Source organism: Onychostoma macrolepis, chromosome 22, assembly GCF_012432095.1.
Source record: "Onychostoma macrolepis isolate SWU-2019 chromosome 22, ASM1243209v1, whole genome shotgun sequence".
Lineage (NCBI taxonomy): Eukaryota > Metazoa > Chordata > Actinopteri > Cypriniformes > Cyprinidae > Onychostoma > Onychostoma macrolepis.
The window spans coordinates 36,049,447-36,065,710 of NC_081176.1; the positions used below are offsets into that span (position 1 = coordinate 36,049,447).

At 36.5% G+C, this 16,264-nt stretch overlaps 1 protein-coding gene across 4 annotated transcripts in view; it reads right to left on the minus strand.

Annotated features, from left to right (window-relative positions):
• Positions 1-1,587: 1,587 nt before the first annotated feature.
• Positions 1,588-16,264, minus strand: part of LOC131529680 (GTPase IMAP family member 9-like) — a 277,942-nt gene continuing 263,265 nt past the window's right edge. Inside the window, exons 1-3 of one of the 4 annotated variants that reach the window (XM_058759504.1) lie at positions 4,219-4,303; positions 3,475-3,544; positions 1,588-3,371 (exon numbers count right to left, since the gene is read on the minus strand). In XM_058759504.1, coding sequence (XP_058615487.1) covers positions 2,211-3,371; positions 3,475-3,525 — 1,212 coding nt within the window. In that variant the 5' untranslated portion in view covers positions 3,526-3,544; positions 4,219-4,303 and the 3' untranslated portion in view covers positions 1,588-2,210. Of the gene's footprint in view, positions 3,372-3,474; positions 4,001-4,063; positions 4,192-4,218; positions 4,304-16,264 lie in introns of those variants that run through there. The other 3 variants (XM_058759506.1, XM_058759507.1, XM_058759505.1) reach the window with 3 other exon arrangements.

Consider the following 16,264-nt stretch of genomic DNA (forward strand, 5'->3'; position numbering starts at 1 on the left):
TTAGTTCCAGAAATGGAAAAAATCAAATGTAAAATAACATGTCATAGTTTTCATTAAATATAGATTAATTATTAGAGCAAAAATAAATAAATACATGTATGTATTTATTTATGTATAAATAAATAGGGTGAATTCGGGTAATCTGGGACACCTAAACTCCAGTGTGTTCCTGTTCTAATCAAATTTAGTCAACAGGACTTTTACTATAATTTTAGCATGGATGTCATGTGACAAATCACATGACTTCATGGGGGTGATTCCACAGAAAGGGGCGGGGCACTTGTCAATCAAGAAGCTCCCCTGGGAATTGCATGATAAGGTCAGTGATATAGGATTCTGACTAGATTAATGTTAAGGACATAAATCTGTCATAAATAAGACAATGTTCCTAATCGTTGTCAAATTATGTTTGTGATCTATTCAAGCAACAAATATGTATTAAAGTGTTGAAAATGTGTTTTAGTTTTTTCTTTCAAACATTTTTTGTTGTCCCACATTATCAAATATGATTGAGAATGTGGGACAGCATGCTTTGGGTAATCTGGGACAGTCTTCAAATGGGGAAATATGCATTTAGGGACTTTATAAATCTAATGACAAGGGTTAATATATGCCATAATGAGAAATGGGTGTTAATTCTGGAGGTTATAACATTAGCACAAGTTCACAGTAGCTAGCAGCTAAAGCAGCTAGCTAGAGAGATGCTACAGAGACGGAATCTGGGAAACGTATTCCAATAGCAAGCAAAGGTATCAGGATGAAGTAGACCGTTAATTTCATTTCCCAAATTCCCAGTTAGTTTAGTATATACAACGGTTCAAATCACTGAGCAGGAGGGGGATCTGCGCCCAGGCCAGTTCAAAATGTTCTGTTCACAAACGCACGCACCCCCCACACACCCCACACACACAGTCAGCTATTAAATCGGTAATTAAATCAGCTAAAATATGAAAATATCCATGGCCTTTAACTCAATGAAATGTATTACAAAATGCAATGGCACCACAGCGTCAGGAAAAGAGATGGCAATAGAAAGAGCGAGGAAGAGAGAGAGAGGGAAATAAGAGAAATACGAAGAAGCTAAACCAATGGAGTGAGAGTAGAATGAAGGGAGCTATTGGTGATATTGTGTTTGGCATGCATAAAGTATGGCAAATATAGGCTTTTTTTTAGGCCTAATACATATGTCCCAAATTATCAAATTCAGGCAGAATTTTTTGGGGGGCACAAAAACACTTAATAGGTGTGGCATACCTCCTCTGGGCATAATATCTACATTATTTCTTCTGGTGTGGTTAGAAAACATCTTAGGGATTTCAGAAAAGTCTAATGTGTTGATCTAATGTGTTAGATAGATATCGAAATAAATCGCAGAAGTCAAAATTGCAAAAAATGTCCCAGATTACCCGAATTCACCCTACATACATAGAAAAAAGCAGCCAAGAGAGCAGGTTTTAGGTTTGTAGATGTTTAGATACAGAAATGGAAGAACCCTAAAATAACATTGCATAGTTTTCATTAAATATTGATTCTTGTTAGAACAATAAATAAATACATAAATAAATGAAAGAAGCCAAGACAAACGAATGATTTTCTGTTTTTTATGGATTAACAATGAAGACAGAAAGCAGCTGGTAAATGCGGTCGCAGTAATGTTTAAATCCATCCACCTCCGAAATGTTTACGTGAGACATAAACGTGTTTTCGATGATATTCACCAAACTATCATGTATTTTGAAATAATCTTGTATGTGTACATGTACATTCGAGCACTTGGGTAAAGTTGGTTTTATATTAGCACATTCGGTCTTCTGCATTCAGTTACTTTGTTAATCACACTACATTGGACATTCAGCGGACATTCACAAGTAAATATGACATGAAAACAATACTCGCTCATTTTGATCGATTGTGAAAAAATGTAGTAGATTACAAATATATGTTGTAAATATATGCATTTTATTATTTAATTATTGATTTAGTTCCACTCTGTAATTATCTGAGAATCTATGAAAATGGTATCTTTACTGCTCTTGAAACCACAGTTTTGGTAACATGATATTTACAGAATATATCAGACACTAAACTAAGCGAATCAGCAGAAATCTCAATTCTGAATTGTGTTCGTGACAGAAATGAATGAGTAATTTATATTAATGTTATTCATTTGACAGTATACTGAACTCAGTTATTTCATCTGTAAAGCAGCTTCACTGTATTGCAGTAAAAGCTCCAGCAGCTCCTGCTAATCCTGCTAGCGCTGTAACAGGAAGTTCATTTCCTCCTAGAAAGTGACCAATCACAGCTCCAGCTGATAAACCACACACAACACCTGCTGCTTTCAGCAGTAACTGTCTAACAGTGTTGGGACGCTCGTGAGAAGATGAACGGATCAACTGACTCTTACACAACAATCTCCAGAAAACCCCTGTAAAAACTCCTGCAGTTGATGCTGATCCTCCAGTAAAGAAACCCTTAGTGAACATCCATCCATGTGAAGAGTCTTTCCTCCACACCAGAACACCTCCTGACACTACAGCAAAAACCATAAATACACACAAATATTTCAGCTTTATCTGCTTAAAGAACAGATCTTTCTCCCTCTTCCCAGCTTTCTCCTCATCAATTTCTCTCCTCACACGCATCTCAGTCTCTTCTCTGACTGTGTCTAACATCATCTGATGTTCTCTCTCTCTCCTCTCCTCCTCTGCTCTCTTCTCCTCCTCTCTTCTCCTCTCCGTCTCCAGCATCACCTCTAGTGTGTAACAGGAGTTTCTGTTCTCAGACACCAGTCTGTCGATCTTCTCCATGAGTTCAGTCACCTGCCGTCTGTTTGCTGGAGCTTTAATGTTAAACTCATGATATCTCTGACCGCATCGCTCAATAAAAGCAGATAACTGAGGATTTATTCTGATCATCTCTCCTAGTGATCTCATGTGTCTCTGATCTGCGTGAGTGAAGAGCACTAGAGTAAATCTGAGAGCTTCTGCTCCAAACTTCTGCTCAAACCAGCTGATGAACTCCATCTCCTGCTCAGTGAAAGTGCTTAAAGGCAGAAAGAGCAGGATGACATGAGCTCCTGCTGAACATAATTCAAGAGCTCTCTTCAGCTCCGAGTCTGAATCAAAGTCAGTGTGAGTGGAGAATCTGAAGTCTGGAGTATCGATCACTGTCACGCTCCTGTTATGAACAGATCCAGTGTGTGATTTACAGACTCTGGTCACTGATGAAGAGCTCTTTTCTGACTCAAACACCCGATCATTAAAGATGAGGTTTCCTGTGGTGCTTTTCCCGGATCCGGTTTTACCGATCAGCAGCAGCCGGAGATCTTCATCATCTGCTTCTCCTCTGAACACTGTGTTCTCAAAGCTCTGAAGAACACAGAACAACACAACAAATGTCACTTGAAGCAGCCACAATTACATACGCTTTAAAAATAAATAAATACAAATGTCCTTATTAAGTGTTGCTCACCTGATACATCATGTTCTCTTCTTGCTTCTTCAAAGACGCAGGTCTTTCCATCACAGTTTATCCATCGAGACTGGAAACAACAACAAATGTTGAAGGTATACAATACTAATAGTTATGCACACAATATGATAGTTATTGCATTTGATTTCTGCAAATTATGTATTTTTTGTTTCCACGTTTTTTTTTAATTTTATTTATAACATTATTTAGCTTAAACAACCAATCAATACTTTAATAAAGTGAAATGTGATTTACATAGATGCAAAAGATGCCACTACATTTATGCATGAAATCTGCATAGCGTTTAAAGGCTGTTACGAGGATAAAAATATAAATCGAGGCAGGCTAATGGCTTCCTGTGGTACATTACCATTTCAGTCTTGTGTTTTAAAAAGACACAGAAAAGTAGTCAAAGGCCTGTATCAAATTCTGGGATGCCTCTCCCAAAAGCATAGCGAGCCTAATTTGATTTTAGGACCATTAATTGCTATCATAATGGACGGTTATGGTCTCTGTGGATGGTTTAGGCATGTACGATGCTTTTGGGAAAAACAGTCCTGGTTAGTTTTAGCTTAAACCGTTAACTTACCCAAACCCGAAAGCATTAGTGCACCGACAAGCCTTAAGACACAAACATTTCTTTAAGTTCTAGCTACAATGAATCAGCGGAGAATTTGTCAAACTAATTCACGTATTTCCAGAAGAACACGTTTGTTAAATATACATTAATGTAAATGAACTTACAGAGATGCTCACAAAACGGCAGATGTAAGATGTCTTCTGTCAGAAAAGAGCTTCAACAAAATGTCCGTATTGAAATGTTACTTTCACTTTCTGCAGCGTCTCTTATTGAATCATGTGACGCTGTTTGTCTCCAATAGGAGGCGCTGTGATTCCAGCAGACGAAGCAGAGTCATTACATAAAATATTTATAACATTAATCATTTCACGTGTAAGAAGTGAAGATGATTTAATGTTCAGTGTTTCTGTTCTGTCTGAGTTTTGTGAAGTTACCGTTGTGCACTTTGAACAACACAGTCCTTCTAGCTGCCACGTTATTTTGATGTGCGCGCATATACTACACGTTACGGTAATAGCGTGTAAAACCCCAGATCAGACTTGGGTAAAGTTGGTTTCATATTCGCACATTCACACCATTCACTCATTCTTGCGTTAAGTAACTTTCTAATTATATGTGCAATAAAGTTATTATTATTATTATTTTTATTGAATTGAATCACTCACATTATCTTCTTGTCATTCCACTGAATGGCTGCCATTTCTGTCCCCAGGACATTATAGATACAAACATGCATAACAATTAACTATAAAATATATTTTATTATTAAGTAAAGAGTCCTGCACGTTAATCTAACTGCAAATTTAAAAATATAATTTAAAAATGTCTAACGCTACATTTTAACGTGAAATATAATGTTTAAAATCATTCAGAAATCATTTGTATTTTGCATGCTTGTGTACCTCCATCTGTGTCTGTGTTTTGTTTGTGCTTCAGTTCAGGAGAAGACCAAGAAGCATTGATGTTATGCTGCATGTCGCTTTATTTAAAGGCAGTAACTGTGTTGTTGATGTAGTGATAGCTATTAGTTTTTGCATGTGTGCTGTTGTTGCTGATTAGCACAAGTTTCACAAGTGAGTTTAAGTTTCGCAGAGAATGTTTCACAATGATAATCCAGAAAATACCTGTAAAGTAACAGTTAAAAAAAATAGGATGTTGTATCTTAATTTTACAGTTTTTGTTTGACAGCTGCTTCTGCCAGTCATTGACCGTTTAAAAAAAAACATTCTTTAACCATTATTTCTATTAATGTTAAACGTTAGGCACCCTGTGCTGCCACACATTTCACTGTTTTTTTGTTTTTTTTTTTTTTACATTTTTTTTTTTTTTTTTTTTTTACAGTGTGTTTATTACTATAAAATACTACTCTTTACCAAAACATAGCATTGGAAATTTGTTGTGAAAATAAAAAAAAACTCATACATTAAAGAGTTTGGGAGACGCAATTGGCCTTATAAAGCACATAATTGCACAATAAAGAGTTGTAGTATGTTTATTAGGGTCAAGTTAAGATTTTCCAGTGTGTTCAGGAACACTCCATCAAGCCTTTTAAAAGCTATTTAACTTAATCATGTGTCATTGAAGAAACCGCAGTAATTAACACAGTAATAGCAAAATAAAATTTACTCTTGAGGCACAAATTATTTATGAAAGATATAAATAATAAATGTATCATATAAACGTTGAAACGTTTTAAATAAAAGCAAGCAGCGCTTTTCAGCTCAAAAGAGTCTTTAGCAACCTGAAATAAAAGTATCATGTAATTTGTAGACGGTCCCTCTGATGGTTATGATGTCACACCGCTCCATAGACATGAACCTGTTTTTAAAACTTTTAAAAACATCACTTCTGCAGAAAAATGCATTTAGGTACTGCTCATTATAGTCGGTAGTGAAAATTAATTGTAAGTATCCTTTTTAGATGTATATTAACAAAGCTCCTGAACACAGAAGTCTGAATGTGCGAAAATTAAACCAACTTTACAGCAGACATTAAACATGTATTTTACACAGGTCTATTAACAGATGAAATTTGAAAAGTAGCCGATATAACAGAGTAGAAATACAGTTTATTAAGTTTAGTTTATTAAGTGTCTGCTGTGTGAGAGAGATGTTAGTGAGGCGCAGATCTGTTTCAACAAACTGAAGACTAAAGTTATGATGATCCTGGCATTATCTGCCAGAAACCTTCAAAAACAGCTGCATGCTACATTAATACACCGCATTACATCAAATATGCGAACATGATGAAAGCTATTTAACGCTTCACAGTGTAATTGATAAAACATTCATAGCATCGCCAGGAATTCATAGGTAATATGTGTTATTATAATATAAAGATGCGTAGTGCTGTTTGACTGAGTCACACACACACACACACACACACACACACACACACACACACGCACGTTTGTGAAAACTGGGACTCTCCATAAGCGTAATGGTTGTTATACTGTACAAACTGTATGTGCTATTGTCCTACACCAACCCTACACCTAAACCTACCCCTTACTTTCTGCTATTTCATATTTTCAATACACTCCATTCTGTGTGATTTATAAGCGTTTTGAAAAGTGGGGACATGGAGTAATGTCCTGAAAAGTCACCTTCTCCTTGTAATACTTGTCATACCCTTGTCATTATAAAAAATCTATGTCCTCATTTGTCACAAAAACGTGCGCGCGCACGCACACACACACACACACACACACACACACACACACACACACAGACACACAAAACAAGCTAATGTTTTTTTTTCCCCCAATACCAATTTATCCAGTAATTGTTTTTTTTTTTTTTACTTTTGTTTTGTTGCTAAATTTGATGATTTGTGATTCTATTTTTCTTTATTTCAGTAAGAATGTTTGTTTTTTGTAAAAACTCGTGTTTGATTACTGCAGAAATTCTACTTTTGAGTTTTACAGAAGAATGAGTCTGAGAAAAGTGGTAAGATCAAATGTTTTGTGAATACGGGCGTTTTTTTCCTCGGCGCCGAGTGCCATATGACGATTTTTGATCGTGGACGATAAAAATGTCTCTGCAATCTGCTTTTGAAGAAATATCATAGTTAGCATCTTGCTACAGCATAGGCTATATTCTATCAGCTGCAGTTCTGTTACCTCCGTCATATACTGTACAACGCCACATACATACATGAGCAGTAGAGTTACTCTCAAAGGACACTGCACTTATTCGCAATCACAAAAGTACATTATTTGCATCTGCTTTAAAATGCTTTTTCATTCGTGTGCTGGTCTGACGTGCACTTTTTCTGAGCGCCGCATACACCCAAAGCACGCGCGCTAAAACCCAGTCTAACAGCATCTGAATACTCAACTAAATTATCTTTTGTGCTAATACTGTCAAAACACACATGGTTTACATATAGACTCAGTTGGTTATGTGAAAGTAAACAGTTGAGAGAGAAACGGATGCATGCCTGTATATTAGATGCGTGCAGGTCTTAAAGGGACAGAACTAAACATGCATCTGACTGTCATTAAAGGGATAGTTCACTCTAAAATTTAATTTCTGTCATTATTTACTCACTTACATGTTGTCCCAAACCTGTATTAATTTCTTGCATGTGCTGCACACAAAGGGAGATATTTTGAAGAATGTGGGTAACCAAACAGTTGCTAGTCCACATTGACTTTTGTTTGGTTATCCACGTTCTTCAAAATATCATGTATGTTCAGCAGAAGAAAGCAACTCATTCAGGTTTAAAACTAATTTTGAGTGAGTAAATGATGGTATAAAAATAAAACACTATGACAGAATTGACAGACAGATGACAGAATTTTTATTTTGGGGCTAAACTATGCCTTTAACGTTAATAAAACAACAAAACACAGAGAAAAATCACTCACTTCTCTTGACTAAAGAATTGTAATACAGTTGGTTTTATATTCGCACATTCACACATTTCCGCGTTCAATAACTTTCTAATTATATGTGCAATAATGTTATTTTTTGCAAATTCTAATCAGCGACATCATTGTAAACCTACTACATTTTTTTCACAATCGATCAAAATGGGCAAGTATTGTTTTAATGTCATACTGACTTGTGAATGTCCGCTGAATGTCCAATGCTGAAGTCCGAATGTGCGAATATAAAACCAACTTTACCCGACTTTAAGTCGTTCAGTGCACCGGCGTCCTGGTGCGGGTTAACAGGTTAAACATCCGTGAGGGTGGTTTGTCCCTCTATTGCTGTCCTGTTTTGTGATGCTTCTCAAAAGATTTTTTCACACTTCTCTCCTCGATGAAGAAACTCGCAATAAGTGGATTCAGAGTACAGGTGCATCTCAATAAATTAGAATGTCGTGAAAAAGTTCATTTTTTCTTGTAAGTGATTTCAAAAAGTGAAACTTTCATATATTTTAGATTCATTACATGTAAAGTAAAACATTTCAAAAGTTTTTTTGGTTTTAATTTTGATGATTAGACATTACAGCTCATGAAACTCAAAAATCAGTATCTCAAAATATTAGAATATTTACATTTGAGTTTCAATAAATGACCATCCCTACAGTATAAATTCCGGGTGTCTCTTCTTCTTTGAAACCACAATAATGGAGAAGACTGCTGACTTGGCAATGATCCAGAAGATGAACATTGACACCCTCCACAAAGAGGGCAACTTTTTCATATTAAATGAAAAGTTGACTGGAAGGAAGAATTTGGGTAGGAAAAGGTGCACAAGCAACAGGGATGACTGCAAGCTTGAGAATACTGTCAAGCAAAGCTGATTCAACTAAAGCAAACACTGATCTCCATGATGGTGGCATCATTTTTACCAATAAAACATCAGCATCTGATCCTCTGTAATTCTCAATAACAGCAGGTATTCATCACTAATGCACAATCATCATTTAATTAGTCTCTTAATTATACGGATACGGATAGGGTGTGGAACGGATCTGGTCCGGATCCGTAATCCTGATCTGTTCCAGATCCGCTGCGCTGTGCAAGTGGACTCCAATACGGACCCGTTTTGCGGATCTGTTCCGGAGTCTGTTGCTATCAGGGCAGAGACATAAATTTAAATTATAATAAGCAAACAAATATATATTATAAACATAGGCCGAGAAACAATAAATGCATTAAACTATACATTACAATTATAGCAAATGAATAAATCATATGAATGAAAAACTTCAAATAATGAATAAAACACAAATATAATAAATACATTAAATTATAAATAAAAATGCTTCATCGGGACAAGACCATGGGAATCAGATAAACCCTTTACACAATCTGACATGGCTGCGTTTGGAATTGGACTGCGGGTTTCGTCTGGTCAGAGGAGAACTGACCCCCGACTGAGCCTGGTTTCTCCCAAGGTTTTTTTCTCCATTCTGTCACAGAGGGAGTTTTGGTTCCTTGCCGCTGTCGCCTCTGGTTTGCTCAGTTGGGGACACTTCATTTCTAGCGATTATTGTCGATTTGATTGCACAGATACTATTTAAACTAAACTGAGCTAGACAGTGTCATCTCTGAATTCAATAATGAAATGCCTTTAAACTGAAAATTGGGTGTTTAATCTTTATCATTATACATTACTGACACTCTATCCTCTAATTTGATACTGTTAAGTGCTTTGACACAATCTGTATTGTTAAAAGCGCTATATAAATAAAGGTGACTTGACTTGATTGAATGCAAAAAATGTTTGCTACATTTTGGATAAAATGTCTAAATCCAAAGACGTCTCTTCTTGGACCGATTCGGGCGAGTTTGTGTTTAAAGGTAGAACCATCCCCGGTTCACACATGCTGGATTTAGTAAAAAGTGTCATGGCACCGCAAACGATTCTTGATGAGCGGAGGCCTGCAGGATGGAGTGAGTTTCTGGAGGCATTTGCCACATTAAACATGCCATATTCAATGGTCCCAAATCACTATGTTAGACATACGATTAACTCTTTTAAAATCAAATCGACACCTCCAATAACCAAGTCTTATAAAAAACAAAAGTAAAAAAGAGAGTAGACCTAAGTACCCCAACAAGACAATCTAATTATCCTGAAGATGGGATATTCAAATCACCCACTCTTGACCAGAGCAAGTGGTTAAGTTTTTAATCTCGAATTTCTTTACAATGTGTTCTCATCTTCTCATTATTTTTATTTTGACCTAGTTATTAATCTTGTTATTAACATTGCTGTATGTAATGCTGAATGTGATGTGTATAATAAACAGTTATAAAATACATTTTATTTTTCTTTAGTTTTTTATTGAGAAATATTAAAGATAAGACATAAACATTTCACCTGTCTGCACACATTGAACACACTTGAAAACATTTTCATTATATTGAGATTGTTTTAGTTTTTTTTTTACAAAAGCAGACACACGTTTGCCATTTTTAATAAAATCATCACTATATAGCTTCAACACATAATCATAATCACGGCCCTTTGCCATGTGATAGAGAAAGAACACACAATGTTGGCCACAGGTGTCTGATGAAGAATCCTGGACTTGCACTGCGGAGTATTGTACCACTCTAGAATTTAGTTTTAGAAAATCATTGATTATTGGTGGAAAGTGTATGTCGTCGTGTTTATTTCCAAAGCTATCGAAGAAATATCCAACATCTTCCTCGTTTATGTAAATGAGATTTGACGCGTGCATGTTAAAAATAACTGATGATGGCAATTTTCTTAAAGGTGTTTGCGGTAAATAGTCACAAGGGAGCACACCGAGGAAATGGGTGTTGCATGAAATCTTATCCATGATTGACGTGAGCTGGACCGTGTTCATTATTATTTTATTAATAGTAATCAACCAAGATCTGACGAGATCGGTTCGACACTTCAATGACACAGTCAAAAATAGAATAGACGGTAATTGTATGGGGTAGAAGCTGTCTGAAGCGTGCTTCGAGTCTAATATTCCCAGATTTGATAAGCAACACGTGCTGTCCACAACTTTCGTCTGGCATAAAATTGAACGCATAGAGGGTGTAACCGTGCAAAAAGTGCTCTCTGTCAATAGATAGAGCTTGGTTTTTGAGATGTTTTCCAGAAGCCAACGCTAATTGGTAGAATTTACGCACTGCAGAACCACCCCCATAATCAGGTTGCAGAAGTTTTGCAGGGAATTGTTGTCCATCCAAATAAATAGACACAAATTCCAAGTCATAATTTTTAAATGCGAACAGGTTTTTATTATAGGACCCTGTAAAGGCATCGTTATCAACCATAGCTAGAACAATAGATTTTGGTAGAGTTCCTAAGAATAAGTTTTCTTGATTGCGGAGTCGTGAGCCCAGAGGAATTGAAAAGTTTTTCACACTCACACGATCAGTGGTGGTCAGTAACGAAGTAGCTTAAGTACATTTTTCAAGTATCTGTACTTTACTGGAGTAGGTTTATTTTGAGTAACTTTTACTTTTACTTCACTATATTCCAAAGCACAAGATCGTACTTCTTACTTCACTACATTTCATAAAACACATTGTTACTCCTTATAATACATCACGTGCTCCGAGACGCAGAAGAGGTGTCTGATTCATGAACAAACTGATTATTTTCAATGAACCTGTTAAATCAGTTCGCAAATCGCACCAAACGATTCATTCACAAATTGGAATGATAAGATTGCAGCTGTTCTCGAGTCGACAACTCACTGATTCAAATGATCCGTTTAGAGCGAGAGTTATTAAATAAAATAACTCATGCACGTTCATATTCCCCACTGCTGTAACATTAGCAGTTTTATTAAAATGCTACGCATTTAACCCTATGTGACGTCTGTTTTTATATTGTTTATCAACAGTATAAATTTTTATATTGTTTGGCTCAACTAGCCTAGTAGACAGATGTGAATGTTTATTCATAACCATACTGAAGTGTAGATGCTATTTACACTAAGTGAAAATAGCAGTATTTTTTAAAGATATGCTATTTGCACTAAGTGCAAATAGCTATAGATTCTATTTACACTAGGTTAAAATAGCATGATTTTCTGCTATTTATTCTACTTATTGCAAATAGTGGCAACTATCTGCACCTCAGTATTGTAGTACATTATAAAATAGTAGGCAATAATAACGTATTGGGTGTAAATTATAGTTTTAATTCAAATTATTAAATGGATGCCACCTTATTGGGACAATAAAGCCCTCTCTACACCTACCCTAACCCTACCCATTTGGCCAGGGATGTTTTAACACCACAGACAAGGTTTGAGAAGAAAACAAAATCATTATGAAAATATAATTATATTTTCCTAATCCTAGGTATTTTGAGCAGTAGGATTATAAAGAATATGCACTAAAATAAAATAAAATTAAGTAGTCTATATAAAATTGAAAAATAAATCTATCTATCAGTACTTTTTTACTTAAGTACATAAAAAATCGAGTACTTTTGTACTTTCACTCAAGTAATATTGAAAAAGCAGTACTTTTACTTTTACTGGAGTAATATTTTATAATACGTATTTGTACTTTTACTCAAGTACCTGATTTGTATACTTCGTCCACCACTGCACACGATCGATCGGGCACTTGGCTGTGGTTGACAGCAGTGCTTGTGCGTGCCCCAATCTCACGGCTGGCGAGACACTTGCTTTTTTCACAAATAGTGACGCTGACAGAATGTTTAGTTTATAGGCGACAGCATCACCCCTCATCAGACAGAATTCATCTTTACCTCTTGTCATGCGAATTTTAATGTCAATGCCATTAAGCATGAGTTTCTCTTGAAAGAAGATATCACTGTGAACGGGTGCGAGTAGCTCAACAACATTACCGGCATTGGTAAAAGCGGCTCTCTTTGTCAGACCGTGATTTCCTCCAGCAGAGTCTCTCACATCCATGTGCCCTGCTGTATATTTATAGAACAATCCGGCAGAGAAAAGTGTTTCCAGGGTATGTTTATCATAATTAAGAAGACACTCAATAAGACAGCGATAAGCATGTGTGTTTGTGCTCTGTGATATCAAACGATCCCCCAATGACACATCAACTTGTGAAAATATTGTTGCCCCTGCATAGTTGATAAGTCCTACAGGGGCTCCGTCTGCAATATCTGTAACATCAGGGTTAGTGATTTTGACCCTCAAAAATAACAATGTATTGTTCAGATCAATGTAATCCTCACCGGTCCCGGCAATAAAAAACTCCAGAGGTGCCGTGTCTGAAATCGCTGATAATGGTGGCACCTCTATATAGGTATTTTTTTCAATCGCAGTTTGTGTCAGAGGCACTGTGAACAGGTCGAGTTCTGATTTAATACATTCTTCTGACATGTTGTGTTGTAAGGCCATGATCTAGAATAGTGTTTTGACAGATCTCTTTGACTTTGCTGTTGCAATGCGTTTTGCTGTCTCCTTGCGCTTTTATGTCTTTTATGACTGATGTCTTCTTAGGAGTACGTTTTCTTTTCTTCTGTATTTGACCACTCCTCCTGGTTCCTGGAGGCCTAGACATTTTTTTGCGAGACATCACCATTAGCCCTGATCCGTCTTGAGCGTGATTGTTGTTAAAGGGGTGTGTTAGCGTATTGCTAACAACATCACTTAGTATGTTTTTAGCAGCTGATTTAAGATGAAGCCTAGCAATGCTGAATCCTCGCTTTAGTAGCGGTACAACTAGGCCTGTCGCGATAGTCGATATATCGACTTATCGCACGATATATGGAAATGAGCGCGATCATTTTTGGTGCCGCGATATATTGCGACTGATCATTTTTTATAATTAAAAATAATGATTATATTAATTTTTTTACATAAAAATGAATATCACCGTTTTAGTCGATCACGCTGCCTCTGTCATCTCGTCTGCTCTCTGTGGCGGAGGCGGGGCGGCAGCATCTCCCCCACACACACGCACACAGAGCGGACAGCGACAGGTGAAGAGAAGGCGTGAACCCACTGCGTTATAAAGTGTTTCGTGACATCTACAGCCAGTTATGAAGAACAAGTCCTAATGGACTTGATTTCAAAGCCGCAATCTTCAGCTCCGGTGTGGGAACATTTTGGCTTTAAGCCGAATGAGAGAGGAGAGCCAATTAACGTGAATGAGCCGGTATTTGTTTTATTTATTTAGCATATTTTTTTTTTCACATTCCGGTTCCAATGTCTAAATATTCTTAAGAATAAAATGTTCTTTGTTCTTTGAAAGTGTGTACTTGCATTATTATGCTATTATATTGTCATACTGTAATTATATAATCAGTGAAATAAAATTGTCTTAAAATGACAATATCGTTTATCGCAATTAATTTTGGTGCAATATATCGCACAACAAAAAGTAGTTATCGTGACAGCCCTAGGTACAACCATTCGAAAGAGACCTAACCAGGGAGGCCATTACCGGCCTGATTTTGAAAATAGGCTATGTATCGCTCAGGATCCATTTTGTAAGTGTTGGAATATGGCATTATTTATTTTTTAAAAAACACCTTGTTTCACAGGTCTGAAGTGTAACTTAGCACTTACCTTCCCGGAAGTGAAACGTACGTTTTGATTCTGATCGTCTTTTACCTCTATGGTTATATCTGTAATGGTTGTTTTATTGACCGGTAGGCAGTACGTAATGTGCCTTATCGTATCTAACACTGACAATCTTATTATTCTCTGCATCTGTATGTACACATCTCAGTAGTGGGACGTACGCATCGCCAACTGATTGATATTCTATGACAGTGTTTCTCAACTGGTGGGTCGTGAGACCGTTCTGAGTGGGTCGCAGAGTGTACGGCCAAAGAAACGACATCAACTACAAAAAACGTAATTCTTAATGTTTTTCTGATGCGAGACTTTTATTTTAAAAGACGTGCATGAAAGCCGTTGACACTTCTGTCAGATGCAGTTTAAGAAAAACATATGCTGATAAGGTATGTTTTGAAGCATGGGATGCTGGTTTGAGCTGATTTAAGCTGGTCATGTGCTGGTCCTAAGCTGGTCCGACCAACTCAGGACCAGAGCACATGACCAGCATAAACCAGCATCCCAGCTTCAAAACATACCTAACCAGCATATGCAGTTTTTTTTTTTTGTTTGTTTGTTTGTTTTTTTCAACAACACTGCTAATAAATCAATATATTTGAATGATTTCTGAAGATCATATGACTCTGAATACTGGAGTAACAGCTGATACAAATTCTGCTTTGCATCACTGAGTTAAATTAAATTATATTTAATTTACAAGGAGGGCTTGTCCGCTCCATTAGTGGGATAAGTGGGCTAAAGTCAGTCACACCTTGACTTTCTTCCAAATAACGCACATTTCATGCATAATATTGTTTTTTTTTTTTTTTTTCTGAATTGTGTGAAATGGCTAATAAAAATAATACAAAACGATTATGTGGAGGTGAATTGGTTTAGTCTTGACTTCTGGTCGTGAGTGACGGTGTTGGGGGATGGGAAATCTGTTGATTGTCGAGTGCCAAATAAACACAGAGTGTTTATTATGTATATAGAGTAGCCTATATTTATTTAAGTTCTGATAACTTATACTGTTTTGTGCAGAATTGTGTTTTTCAAATGTTCTGTTGAAGGATTTGTGCAATTGAGAAATATAGGCTTGTCACTTATATTGTTATAGTAAAACATGGCTGTTTGTGCAAAATATTTTGCAAAAAAGCCTACAAAGTCTTTTTTTTTTTCTCGGATGGGGTGGTTCCCACTGCCATAGTCTTCATTAGCTTGATCTGCAGATTCTATAGCGACCCTGGGGTTTAACAGCTAGCTTCCCATAAAACGTCAGCAACATCTTCGGAGGGGCCTTTAGAAAGACTCTGTTTTTTACATGATCATATCCGAGGGTCGTCCCAGGAGGTAAAGTTGTGTTTATTTCTCTAATCAGAAAAATAACATCTTCGTAATAACCCGTCTTTAATGTGTTTACATAGCATTGATATGCTTTGACTTCCATTGTTGATATGAATCTTAATCCCTTCAAGTCAAGTCAAGTCACCTTTATTTATATAGCGCTTTTACAATACAGATTGTGTCAAAGCACTTAACAGTATCAAATTGGAGGATAGAGTGTCAGTAATGTATAATGATAAGATTAAACACTCAATTTTCAGTTAAAGGCATTTCATTATTGAATTCAGAGATGTCATTGTCTAGCTCAGTTTAGTTTAAATAGTATCTGTGCAATCAAATCGGCGATAATCGTTAGAAATTAAGTGTCCCCAACTGAGCAAGCCAGAGGCGACAGCGGCAAGGAACCAAAACTCCCTC